Source organism: Pezoporus occidentalis, unplaced genomic scaffold (genome assembly GCF_034315485.1).
Source record: "Pezoporus occidentalis ecotype Australia unplaced genomic scaffold, CSIRO_AGI_Poc_V1 ctg2870, whole genome shotgun sequence".
Classification (NCBI taxonomy): domain Eukaryota; kingdom Metazoa; phylum Chordata; class Aves; order Psittaciformes; family Psittacidae; genus Pezoporus; species Pezoporus occidentalis.
The window spans coordinates 988-14339 of NW_026914797.1; the positions used below are offsets into that span (position 1 = coordinate 988).

The 13352-nt window shown below is 59.8% G+C and overlaps 1 protein-coding gene across 1 annotated transcript; it reads right to left on the reverse strand.

The window, feature by feature from the left end:
* Positions 1–2079: 2079 nt before the first annotated feature.
* LOC134167405 (calpain small subunit 1-like) lies at positions 2080–12266 on the reverse strand. Its single transcript, XM_062626050.1, has 7 exons — positions 12065–12266; positions 11566–11599; positions 11361–11450; positions 8429–8486; positions 4947–5011; positions 3595–3663; positions 2080–2178 (listed from the first exon to the last, which is right to left on the reverse strand). The coding sequence occupies exons 1-7, from the start codon at positions 12226–12228 to the stop codon at positions 2080–2082; spliced, it is 579 nt and encodes a 192-aa protein (XP_062482034.1). The 5' UTR covers positions 12229–12266.
* Positions 12267–13352: the final 1086 nt, after the last annotated feature.

Sequence of the window (13352 nt, forward strand, 5' to 3'; positions counted from 1 at the left end):
CCTGAGCCCCCCCATAGAGCCTGAGCCCCCCATAGAGCCTGAGCCCCCATAACCCCATTCATAGCCCCATAGAGCCTGAGCCCCCCATAACCCCTTCAATAGCCCCATAGAGCCTGAGCCCCCCATAGATCCTGAGCCCCCCATAACCCCTTCAATAGCCCCATAGAGCCTGAGCCCCCCCCATAGAGCCTGAGCCCCCATAACCCCATTCATAGCCTCATAGAGCCTGAGCGCCCCATAGATCCTGAGCCCCCCATAGACATGGACCCCCTGCCCCATAACCCCTTCAACGGCCCCATAGATCCTGAGCCCCCCCATAGAGCCTGAGCGCCCCATAGATCCTGAGCCCCCCATAGAGCCTGAGCCCCCCATAGAGCCTGAGCCCCCCATAACCCCTTCAATAGCCCCATAGATCCTGAGCCCCCCATAGAGCCTCAGCCCCCCATAACCCCATTCATAACCCCATAGAGCCTGAGCGCCCCATAGAGCCTGAGCCCCCCCCATAGAGCCTGAGCCCCCCATAACCCCTTCAATAGCCCCATAGATCCTGAGCCCCCCATAGAGCCTCAGCCCCCCATAACCCCATTCATAGCCCCATAGAGCCTCAGCCCCCCATAACCCCATTCATAGCCCCATAGAGCCTGAGCGCCCCATAGATCCTGAGCGCCCCATAGACATGGACCCCCCTGCCCCATAACCCCATTCATAGCCCCATAGAGACTCAGCCCCCCATAAACCATTCAATGTCCCCATAGAGTATGGGCCCCCCCCATAGACATGGACACCCCGCCCCATAACCCCATTCATAGCCCCATAGAGCCTGAGCGCCCCATAGAGCCTGAGCCCCCCCATAGACATGGACCCCCAGCCCCATAACCCCTTCAACAGCCCCATAGACCTTGAGCCCCCCCATAGACATGGACCCCCCCCATACATCCCCCCTTCAATGCCCCCCATCTATGGGGCCCGCCCCATACATCCCCCCTTCAATGCCCCCCATCTATGGGGCCCGCCCCATACATCCCCCCTTCAACGCCCCCCATCTATGGGGCCCGCCCCACACATCCCCCCTTCAACGCCCCCCATCTATGGGGCCCGCCCCATACATCCCCCCTTCAACGCCCCCCATCTATGGGGCCCGCCCCATACATCCCCCCTTCTACGCCCCCCATCTATGGGGCCCGCCCCATACATCCCCCCTTCAACGCCCCCCATCTATGGGGCCCGCCCCATACATCCCCCCTTCAACGCCCCCCATCTATGGGGCCCGCCCCATACATCCCCCCTTCAACGCCCCCCATCTATGGGGCCCGCCCCATACATCCCCCCTTCAATGCCCCCCATCTATGGGGCCCGCCCCATACATCCCCCCTTCGATGCCCCCCATCTATGGGGCCCGCCCCATACATCCCCCCTCCAACGCCCCCCATCTATGGGGCCCGCCCCATACATCCCCCCTTCAACGCCCCCCATCTATGGGGCCTGCCCCACACATCCCCCCTTCAACGCCCCCCATCTATGGGGCCCGCCCCATACATCCCCCCTTCAATGCCCCCCATCTATGGGGCCCGCCCCACACATCCCCCCTTCAATGCCCCCCATCTATGGGGCCCGCCCCATACATCCCCCCTTCAATCCCCCCCCCATCTATGGGGCCCGCCCCATACATCCCCCCTTCAATCCCCCCCATCTATGGGGCCCGCCCCATACATCCCCCCTTCAATGCCCCCCATCTATGGGGCCCGCCCCATACATCCCCCCTTCAATGAGCCCCATCTATGGGGGGCCCGCCCCATACACCCCCCCTTCAATGCCCCCCATCTATGGGGCCCGCCCCATACATCCCCCCTTCAATGCCCCCCATCTATGGGGCCCGCCCCATACATCCCCCCTTCAATGCCCCCCATCTATGGGGCCCGCCACATACATCCCCCCTTCAATGCCCCCCATCTATGGGGCCCGCCCCATACATCCCCCCTTCAATCCCCCCCATCTATGGGGCCCGCCCCATACATCCCCCCTTCAATGCCCCCCATCTATGGGGCCTGCCCCATACATCCCCCCTTCAATGCCCCCCATCTATGGGGCCCGCCCCATACCTGCAGCCTCGAAGGCCCCCGGCAGCTCCTGCACCCCAATGGTCCCCGAGCGGTCGGTGTCGAACGCCCTATAGATACCCTGGGGGGGGGGGGGGGATGGATGGGACCCCCATGCACCCCCTTTTAGCCCCATTGCCCCCCCAGTGGGGCTGGGGGGGGGCATTGCCCCACATTGATTCCCATTGCTCCCATTGATTCCTATTGCACCCCATTGCCCCCCATTGATTCCCATTGCCCCCCATTGCTCCCCATTGATTCCCATTGCCCCCCATTGATTCCCATTGCTCCCCATTGATTCCCATTGATTCCCATTGCCCCCCATTGCTCCCCATTGATTCCCATTGATTCCCATTGCCCCCCATTGAACCCCATTGATTCCCATTGACTCCCATTGAACCCCATTGCTCCCCATTGATTCCCATTGCTCCCCATAGATTCCCATTGACCCCCATTGCCCCCCATTGATTCCCATTGCTCCCCATTGATTCCCATTGCCCCCCATTGAACCCCATTGATTCCCATCGACTCCCATTGGCCCCCATTGCTTCCCATTGCCCCCCATTGATTCCCATTGCCCCCCATTGCTCCCCATTGCTCCCCATTGCTTCCCATTGCCCCCCATTGATTCCCATTGCCCCCCATTGCCCCCCATTGCTCCCCATTGCCCCCCATTGCTCCCCATTGCCCCCCATTGATTCCCATTGCTTCCCATTGCCCCCCATTGCTCCCCATTGCCCCCCATTGCTTCCCATTGCCCTCCATTGAACCCCATTGCCCCCCATTGATTCCCATTGCTCCCCATTGCCCCCCATTGATTCCCATTGCTCCCCATTGCCCCCATTGCCCCCCATTGCTCCCCATTGATTCCCATTGCTCCCCATTGATTCCAATTGCCCCCCATTGCCCCCCATTGATTCCCATTGCCCCCCATTGCTCCCCATTGATTCCAATTGCCCCCCATTGCCCCCCATTGATTCCCATTGCCCCCCATTGCTCCCCATTGATTCCCATTGCCCCCCATTGCCCCCATTGATTCCCATTGCCCCCCATTGATTCCCATTGCCCCCATTGCCCCCCATTGAACCCCATTGAACCCCATTGATTCCCATTGCCCCCCATCACTCCCCATTGATTCCCATTGCCCCCATTGATTCCCATTGCTCCCCATTGAACCCCCTTGCCCCCCCTTGATTCCCATTGCCCCCCATTGCCCCCCATTGATTCCCATTGCTCCCCATTGAACCCCATTGCCCCCCATTGATTCCCATTGCCCCCCATTGCCCCCCATTGATTCCCATTGCCCCCCATTGCCCCCATTGCCCCCCATCACCCCCATTGCTCCCCATTGCTCCCCCTTGCCCCCCATCACCCCCATTACCCCCATAACCCCCATTACCCCATTGCCCCCATCACCCCCATTACCCCCATCACCCCCATTGCTCCCCATTGCCCCCCATCGCCCCCATTGCCCGTTTAGGGGGTGCCAGCCCCACACCTGCCACCTCTTGATGTTGTTCCAGAGGTATTTGAACTCCTCAAAGCCCAACTTCCCGGTGGTGTCACTCTGGGGGGCAGGGGGTCAAGGACAATGGGGGGCGCCCCACATGTGCCATGGGGCACCACACACACACCCCATGGGGCACCCCACACATACCCCATGGGGCACCCCACACATATACCCCATGGGGCACCCCACACATACCCCATGGGGCACCCCACACACACCCCATGGGGCACCCCACACATATACCCCACACATACCCCATGGGGCACCCCACACATATACCCCATGGGGCGCCCCACACACACCCCATGGGGCACCCCACACATATACCCCATGGGGCACCCCACACATGCCATGGGGCACCCCACACACACCCCATGGGGCACCCCACACACACCCCACGGGGTGCCCCACACACACGCCATGGGGCACCCCACACATATACCCCATACATATACCCCATGGGGCACCCCACACACACCCCATGGGGCACCCCACACCCGCCATGGGGCACCCCACACATATTCCCCATAGGGCACCCCACACACACCCCATGGGGCACCCCACACATATTCCCCATGGGGCACCCCACACACACGCCATGGGGCGCCCCACACACACCCCATGGGGTGCCCCACACACCCCAAGGGGCACCCCTCACACCCCCCATAGGGCACCCCACACACACGCCATGGGGCACCCCACACACGCCCCATGGGGCACCACACACACACGCCATGGGGCGCCCCACACACGCCCCATGGGGCACCCCACACATATACCCCACACACACCCCATGGGGCACCCCACACATATACCCCATGGGGTGCCCCACATACGCACCATGGGGCACCCCACACGCGCCATGGGGCACCCCACACATATACCCCCCACACATACCCCATGGGGCACCCCACACACACCATGGGGCGCCCCACACACACGCCATGGGGCACCCCACACATACCCCATGGGGCACCCCACACATACCCCATGGGGCACCCCACACACACCATGGGGCGCCCCACACACACCACCCCACCACATGGGGCACCACACACCCGCCCCATGGGGCACCCCACATACACCCCATGGGGCACCCCACACACGCCATGGGGCACCCCACACATATACCCCACACATATTCCCCATGGGGCACCCCACACACCCCATGGGGCACCCCACACACGCCATGGGGCACCCCACACACACACCCCATGGTGCACCCCACACACCCCATGGAGCACCCCACACACCCACCATGGCGCACCCCACACACCCCCCATAGGGCGCCCCACACCCGCCATGGGGCGCCCCACACCCCCTGCCCCACATAAGGATACATCCATCACAGCCACCATGCTGCGGCACGTGTCGAGGCCGAAGCCGTCGGTCTTCAGGTCAGGGTCTGGGGAGGGGGGGGTGATTTTGGGGGGGGGGGAGGGGGAACCCCCCACCCCTCCCCCACCCCCTCTTTGAGCCCTGAACCCAACCCCCCCCCCCCCATGGGGCTGTTTTCTCAATGGGGATTCTCTGGTGGCTACTATGGGGTTGTGCTGCCCCGCGCCTTCCTGCATGGGGGGGGTAGAGAAATGGGGGGCACAGAAATGGGGGTCACACCCAGAAATGGGGGTCACACTTAAATGGGGGTCACACAGAAATGGGGGGCACAGAAATGGGGGGCAAAGAAATGGGGGTCAGACCCATAAATGGGGGTCACACACCCACAAATGGGGGTCACACACAAATGGGGGTCACACACCCACAAATGGGGGTCAGACCTACAAATGGGGGGCACACACAAATGGGGGGTCACACACAAATGGGGGTCACACACACGAAAATGGGGGTCACACACCCACAAATGGGGGTCAGACCCATAAATGGGGGTCACACACACACAAATGGGGGTCAGACCAACAAATGGGGGTCACACACATAAATGGGGGTCACACACACACAAATGGGGGTCAGACCCATAAATGGGGGTCACACACAAATGGGGGTCACACATAAATGGGGGTCACACAGAAATGGGGGTCACACAGAAATGGGGGTCAGACCCACAAATGGGGGTCACACACCCACACATGGGGGTCAGACCCACAAATGGGGGTCAGACCCATAAATGGGGGTCACACACAAATGGGGGTCACACACATAAATGGGGGTCACACACACACAAATGGGGGTCACACACACACAAATGGGGGTCAGACCAACAAATGGGGGTCACACACATAAATGGGGGTCACACACACACAAATGGGGGTCACACAGAAATGGGGGTCAGACCCACAAATGGGGGTCACACACACATAAATGGGGGTCAGACCCATAAATGGGGGTCAGACCCATAAATGGGGGTCACACACCCACACATGGGGGTCAGACCCACAAATGGGGGTCAGACCCATAAATGGGGGTCACACACCCACACATGGGGGTCACACTCACAAATGGGGGTCAGACCCATAAATGGGGGTCTCACACACACAAATAGGGGTCAGACCCACAAATGGGGGTCAGACCCACACATGGGGGTCACACACCCACAAATGGGGGTCAGACCCATAAATGGGGGTCACACACACACAAATGGGGGTCAGACCCACAAATGGGGGTCACACACACACAAATGGGGGTCACACACAGAAATGGGGGTCACACACACACAAATGGGGGTCAGACCCACAAATGGGGGTCACACACACCCACATGGGGGTCACACACACACAAATGGGGGTCAGACCCATAAATGGGGGTCACACACACACAAATGGGGGGTCAGACCCACAAATGGGGGTCAGACCCACAAATGGGGGTCACACACACACAAATGGGGGTCAGACCCACAAATGGGGGTCACACACACACAAATGGGGGGTCAGACCCACAAATGGGGGTCACACACACACAAATGGGGGTCACACACACACAAATGGGGGTCAGACCCACAAATGGGGGTCACACACACACAAATGGGGGGTCAGACCCACAAATGGGGGTCACACACACACAAATGGGGGTCACACACACAAATGTGGGTCAGACCCACAAATGGGGGTCACACACACATAAATGGGGGTCAGACCCATAAATGGGGGTCACACACGAATGGGGGGTCACACACAAATGGGGGTCACACACAAATGGGGGTCACACACACACAAATGGGGGTCAGACCCACAAATGGGGTCAGACCCATAAATGGGGGTCACACAGAAATGGGGGTCACACACCCACAAATGGGGGTCAGACCCACAAATGGGGGTCAGACCCATAAATGGGGGTCACACACCCACACATGGGGGTCAGACCCACAAATGGGGGTCAGACCCATAAATGGGGGTCTCACACAAATAGGGGTCAGACCCACAAATGGGGGTCAGACCCACAAATGGGGGTCACACCCACAAATGGGGGTCAGACCCATAAATGGGGGTCACACACACAAATGGGGGTCACACACAGAAATGGGGGTCACACACAGAAATGGGGGTCAGACCCATAAATGGGGGTCACACACACACAAATGGGGGTCACACACAAATGGGGGTCAGACCCACAAATGGGGGTCACACACACATAAATGGGGGTCAGACCCATAAATGGGGGTCAGACCCATAAATGGGGGTCACACACACACAAATGGGGGTCACACACAGAAATGGGGGTCACACACCCACAAATGGGGGTCACACACCCACACATGGGGGTCAGACCCATAAATGTGGGTCACACACACACAAATGGGGGTCAGACCCATAAATGGGGGTCAGACCCATAAATGGGGGTCACACACCCACAAATGGGGGTCACACACACATAAATGGGGGTCAGACCCATAAATGGGGGTCACACACACACAAATGGGGGTCACACACAGAAATGGGGGTCACACACCCACAAATGGGGGTCAGACCCACAAATGGGGGTCACACACCCACACATGGGGGTCAGACCCATAAATGTGGGTCACACACACACAAATGGGGGTCAGACCCATAAATGGGGGTCAGACCCATAAATGGGGGTCACACACCCACAAATGGGGCTCACACACCCACACATGGGGGGTCAGACACATAAATGGGGGTCACACACACACAAATGGGGGTCACACACCCACAAATGGGGGTCAGACCCACAAATGTGGGTCACACACACATAAATGGGGGTCAGACCCATAAATGGGGGTCAGACCCATAAATGGGGGTCACACACCCACAAATGGGGGTCACACACCCACACATGGGGGTCACACACAAATGGGGGTCACACACACAAATGGGGATCACACACCCACAAATGGGGGTCAGACCCATAAATGTGGGTCACACATAAATGGGGGTCAGACCCACACATGGGGGTCAGACCCATAAATGGGGGTCACACACACACAAATGGGGGTCAGACCCATAAATGGGGGTCACACACCCACACATGGGGGTCAGACCCACAAATGGGGGTCAGACCCATAAATGGGGGTCACACACCCACACATGGGGGTCACACTCACAAATGGGGGTCAGACCCATAAATGTGGGTCACACACACACAAATGGGGGGTCAGACCCACAAATGGGGGTCACACACAAATGGGGGTCACACAGAAATGGGGGTCAGACCCACAAATGGGGGTCACACACACACAAATGGGGGTCACACACACACAAATGGGGGTCACACACACACATGGGGGTCACACACACACAAATGGGGGTCAGACCCATAAATGGGGGTCACACACACACAAATGGGGGTCAGACCCACACATGGGGGTCAGACCCATAGAAGCCCCCCCCACTTGGGGGTCACTTACGGCGCGTGACGACCTTGTTGAGGATGTTCATGAGCTCTGTGGGGCTGACCTCCATGTCCTGGGGGGGGGAAGGGGTTTAAGGGGGGGGGGGGCACCCCCCATAACCCCCCCTGCCCCCCAGCACCCCCTTGGCCCCTCCCAACCCCTCTGTACCAATGGGATCCAATGGGGTTCAAGTGGGAGCCAATGGGCTTCAAGAGGGCTCCAGGACTGAGCCAATGGGATGCCAATGGGATTGAGCCAATGGGATCCAATGGGATTCAACTGGGAGCCAATGGGCTTCAAGAGGGCTCCAGCACTGAGCCAATGGGATCCCAATGGGATTGAGCCAATGGGATCCAATGGGATTCAACTGAGAGCCAATGGGATTCAAGTGGGAGCCAATGGGATTCAAGAGGGCTCCAGCACTGAGCCAATGGGATCCAATGGGATTCAAGTGGGAGCCAATGGGATTCAAGAGGGCTCCAGGACTGAGCCAATGGGATCCCAACGGGATTGAGCCAATGGGATCCAATGGGATTCAATTGGGATCCAATGGGATTCAACTGGGAGCCAATGGGATTCAAGAGGGCTCCAGCACTGAGCCAATGGGATGCCAACAGGATTGAGCCAATGGGATCCAATGGGATTCAAGTGGGAGCCAATGGGCTTCAAGAGGGCTCCAGGAGTGAGCCAATGGGATCCGTTAGAGAGCCAATGGGATCGAAGAGAGTCCCAATGGGATCCAATGGGATTAAACTGGGATCCAATGGGGGGGATGGACATGGGGGCAGATCCAATGGGATCCAATGGGATTCAAATGGAATCCAATGGGATTCAAGAGGGCTCCAGCACTGAGCCAATGGGATCCGTTAGGGAGCCAATGGGATCGAAGAGAGTCCCACTGGGATCCAATGGGATTCAACTGGGATCCAATGGGCTTCAAGAGGGCTCCAGCACTGAGCCAATGGGATCCCAATGGGATCCAATGGGATTCAACTGGGATCCAATGGGATTCAAGAGGGCTCCAGCACTGAGCCAATGGGATCCCAATGGGATCCAATGGGATTCAACTGGGATCCAATGGGATTCAAGAGGGCTCCAGGACTGAGCCAATGGGATCCCAACGGGATTGAGCCAATGGGATCCAATGGGATTCAATTGGGATCCAATGGGATTCAAGTGGGAGCCAATGGGCTTCAAGAGGGCTCCAGCACTGAGCCAATGGGATCCCAACGGGATTGAGCCAATGGGATCCAATGGGATTCAACTGGGATCCAATGGGCTTCAAGAGGGCTCCAGCACTGAGCCAATGGGATCCCAAAGGGATCGAAGAGAGTCCCAATGGGATCCAGTGGGACCCAGCAGGGATCCAATGGGGATCCACAAGGGTCCTGGTGGGATCCAATGGGGATCCACAAGGGACCCAACAGGGATCCAAAGGAATTCAACAGGGATCCAATAGGGATCTACTGCGATTCAACAGGGATCAAACAGAGATCCAATGGGATCCAACAGGATGCGATGGGATGGGATGGGGATTCAACAGGATTCCAATGGGATCCAATGGGATCTGATGGGTTCCAACAGGATCCAATGGGATGTGATGGGTTCCAACAGGATGCAATGGGATGGGATGGGGATTCAACAGGATTCCAATGGGATCCAATGGGATCTGATGGGCTCCAATAGGGTCCAATGGGATGGGATGGGATGGGGATTCAACAGGATTCCAATGGGATCCAACGGGATCCGATGGGTTCCAATAGGATCCAATGGGATATGATAGGTTCCAACAGCAATGCAATGGGGAATCAATAGGGATCCAATAGGATCCAATGGGATCCAATGGGTTCCAACAGGGGTGCAATGGGGATTCAAAGGGACCCTATGGGGTGCAATGGGACCCTATGGGGTGCAATGGGGAATCAATGGGACCCTATAGGATGCAATGGGGATTCAATGGGACCCTATGGGGCGCAATGGGGATTCAATGGGACCCGATGGGGCGCAATGAGGATTCAATGGGACCCTATGGGGTTCAATGGGACCCTATGGGATGCAATGGGGATTCAATGGGACCCTATGGGGTGCAATGGGGATTCAATGGGACCCGATGGGGCGCAATGAGGATTCAATGGGACCCTATGGGGTTCAATGGGACCCTATGGGATGCAATGGGGATTCAATGGGCCCCTATGGGATGCAATGGGATGCAATGGGGATTCAATGGGCCCCTATGGGATGCAATGGGGTGCAATGGGGATGCAATAGGCCCCTATGGGGTGCAATGGGGATGCAATGGGCCCCTATGGGGTGCAATGGGGATTCAATGGAACCCTATGGGATGCAATGGGATGCAATGGGCCCCTATGGGATGCAATGGGGTGCAATGGGGATTCAATGGGCCCCTATGGGATGCAATGGGATGCAATGGGCCCCTATGGTGTGCAATGGGGTGCAATGTGACCCTATGGGATGCAATGGGGATTCAATGGGCCCCTATGGGATGCAATGGGGTGCAATGGGGATTCAATGGGACCCTATGGGGTGCAATGGGATGCAATTGGGATTCAATGGGACTCTATGGGGCGCAATGGGGATTCAATGGGCCCCTATGGGGCGCAATGGGGATTCAATGGAACCCTATGGGATGCAATGGGGTGCAATGGGGATGCAATGGGCCCCTATGGGATGCAATGGGGATTCAATGGGCCCCTATGGGATGCAATGGGATGCAATGGGGATGTAATGGGACCCTATGGGGTGCAATGGGCCCCTATGGGATGCAATGGGATGCAATGGGGATTCAATGGGCCCCTATGGGATGCAATGGGACGCAATGGGATGCAATGGGATGCAATGGGACGCAATGGGGTGCAATGGGGTGCAATGGGGATTCAATGGGATGCAATAGGCCCCTATGGGGCGCCATGGGGCCGGCGCCACTCACGTCCCCGGCGAGCTGCACGAAGAGCCTCCGGAACTGCCGCACCTCCTCGCTCTCATTGGCGTCCACGGTGGAGATGTGGGTCCGGGGGGGCTGGGGATGGGGGGCACAATGGGGGGGGTCAATGCCCCCCCTCCCCCCCATTGCGAACGGGGGGACCCCAAAATGGGGGTTGGGGGGGGGAGGGGGGGGGTCAGGGGTCACTTACGGGGGGCTCGGGGTTGTACTGAGCGGCTGCTTCACTGGGGGGCACGGGGGGGGTCAGAGGGAGCTGGGGGCAGCCCCCCATTACCACTGCCCCCCATTGCCCCCCATGTCCCCATTGCCTCCCATTGCCCCCCATTGACCCCCATGTCCCCATTGCCCCCCATATCCCCATTGTCCCCATGTCCCCATTGACCCCCATTGCCCCCCATGTCCCCATTGCCCCCCATTGCCCCCCATGTCCCCATTGCCTCCCAAGTCCCCATTGCCCCCCATTGCCCCATATCCCCATTACCCCCCCATATCCCCATTGCCCCCCATTGCCCCATATCCCCATTGCCCCCCATTGCCCCCCATGTCCCCATTGCCCCCCATTGCCCCCCATATCCCCATTGCCCCCCATATCCCCATTGCCCCCCATTGCCCCCATATCCCCATTGCCCCCCATGTCCCCATTGCCCCCCATTCCCCCCATTGCCCCCCATTGCCCCCCATGTCCTCACCTGATGGCGCTGATGACGCCCCCCAGGACCCTCATGGCCCCCCCAGCGCCTCCTCCGCCCCCCCCGCTCAGGAGCCCCCCCAGCATTGGGCCAAGCCCCCCGGGGAGCCCCCCCCCTCCTCCGCCTCCGCCCCCCCCACTCAGCAGCCCCTTGACCAGGAACATGGCCCTTCAATGGGGGGCTATGGGGCCGATAGGGGGCTATGGGGCCGATAGGGAGCTATGGGGCCGATAGGGGGCTATGGGGCCGATAGGGAGCTATGGGGCCGATAGGGAGCTATGGGGCCGATAGGGGGCACTGGAGCAGCTGGAAGGAAAGGAGAGAACAACGTTAAGTGATGCCCTAGAGATACCGCTAGACCCTATAGATCCCCCCCACCTCCTATAGATCCCCCCCACCTCCTATAGACCCCCCCATTCCCTATAGACCCCCCATCCCCTATAGACCCCCCCACATCCCCTATAGACCCCCCCACCCCCTACAAACCCCCATTTCCTGTAGCCTCCCCCCCCCCCTCCAGGCCCTATAGACCCCTCCGAGCCCCACAACCCCCCCCCCCCTCCCATTGAGCCCTATGGGACCTCCCCCCCCCCCCCCCCGGCCCCTATGGACCCTCCCGTGCTCGGACATCCGGGCCCGGGGCTGAGTCATTGAGCCCCGGGGGGGGGGGGAACAGACCCGGAAGGAACCAATGGGGGGGCTCGGGGGGTCGGGAAGGGACCAATGGGGGGGCTCGGGGGGTCAGGAAGGGACCAATGGGGGGGCTCAGGGGGTCGGGAAGGGACCAATGGGGGGGCTCGGGGGGGGTCCCGGTACCTGCGGGAGCGCCGGCGGCGACGGGAGCGGCTGCGGGGGCGTGGCTTAGGGATGGGGGGGCGTGGTTTAGGAGGGGGCGTGGCTTGTGGCGGAAAGGAAGCGTGACGACATCGCGGCGCGCCGGGCCAAGATGGCGGCGCCCATGGGGCGGTGCTGCCGTACGGTTCCGTACAGTCCCGGCGTGTCCCCCCCCATATCCACCCCATTGTTGGGGTCCCCCCCCCATTTCCTGCCCTATATCCCCTCCCCATCACCCCCCATTATTGGGGTCCCCCCCATTTCCTGCCCTATATCCCCTCCCCATGTCCCCCCCCATTTCCTCCCCTATATCCCCTCCCCATCACCCCCCATTATTGGGGTCCCCCCATTTCCTGCCCTATATCCCCTCCCCATCACCCCCCATTATTGGGGTCCCCCCCATTTCCTGCCCTATATCCCCTCCCCATCACCCCCCATTATTGGGGTCCCCCCC

Coding starts and splice junctions, on each gene's coding strand:
- LOC134167405 (XM_062626050.1), bottom strand. CDS start 12,228: ATGTTCCTGGTCAAGGGGCTGCTGAGTGGGGGGGGCGGAGGCGGAGGA. Junction 11,600..12,064: donor GGCGTCATCAGCGCCATCAG/GTGAGGACATGG, acceptor CGTGCCCCCCAG/TGAAGCAGCCGCTCAGTACA. Junction 5,012..8,428: donor CAACAAGGTCGTCACGCGCC/GTAAGTGACCCC, acceptor CCCCCTCCCCAG/ACCCTGACCTGAAGACCGAC.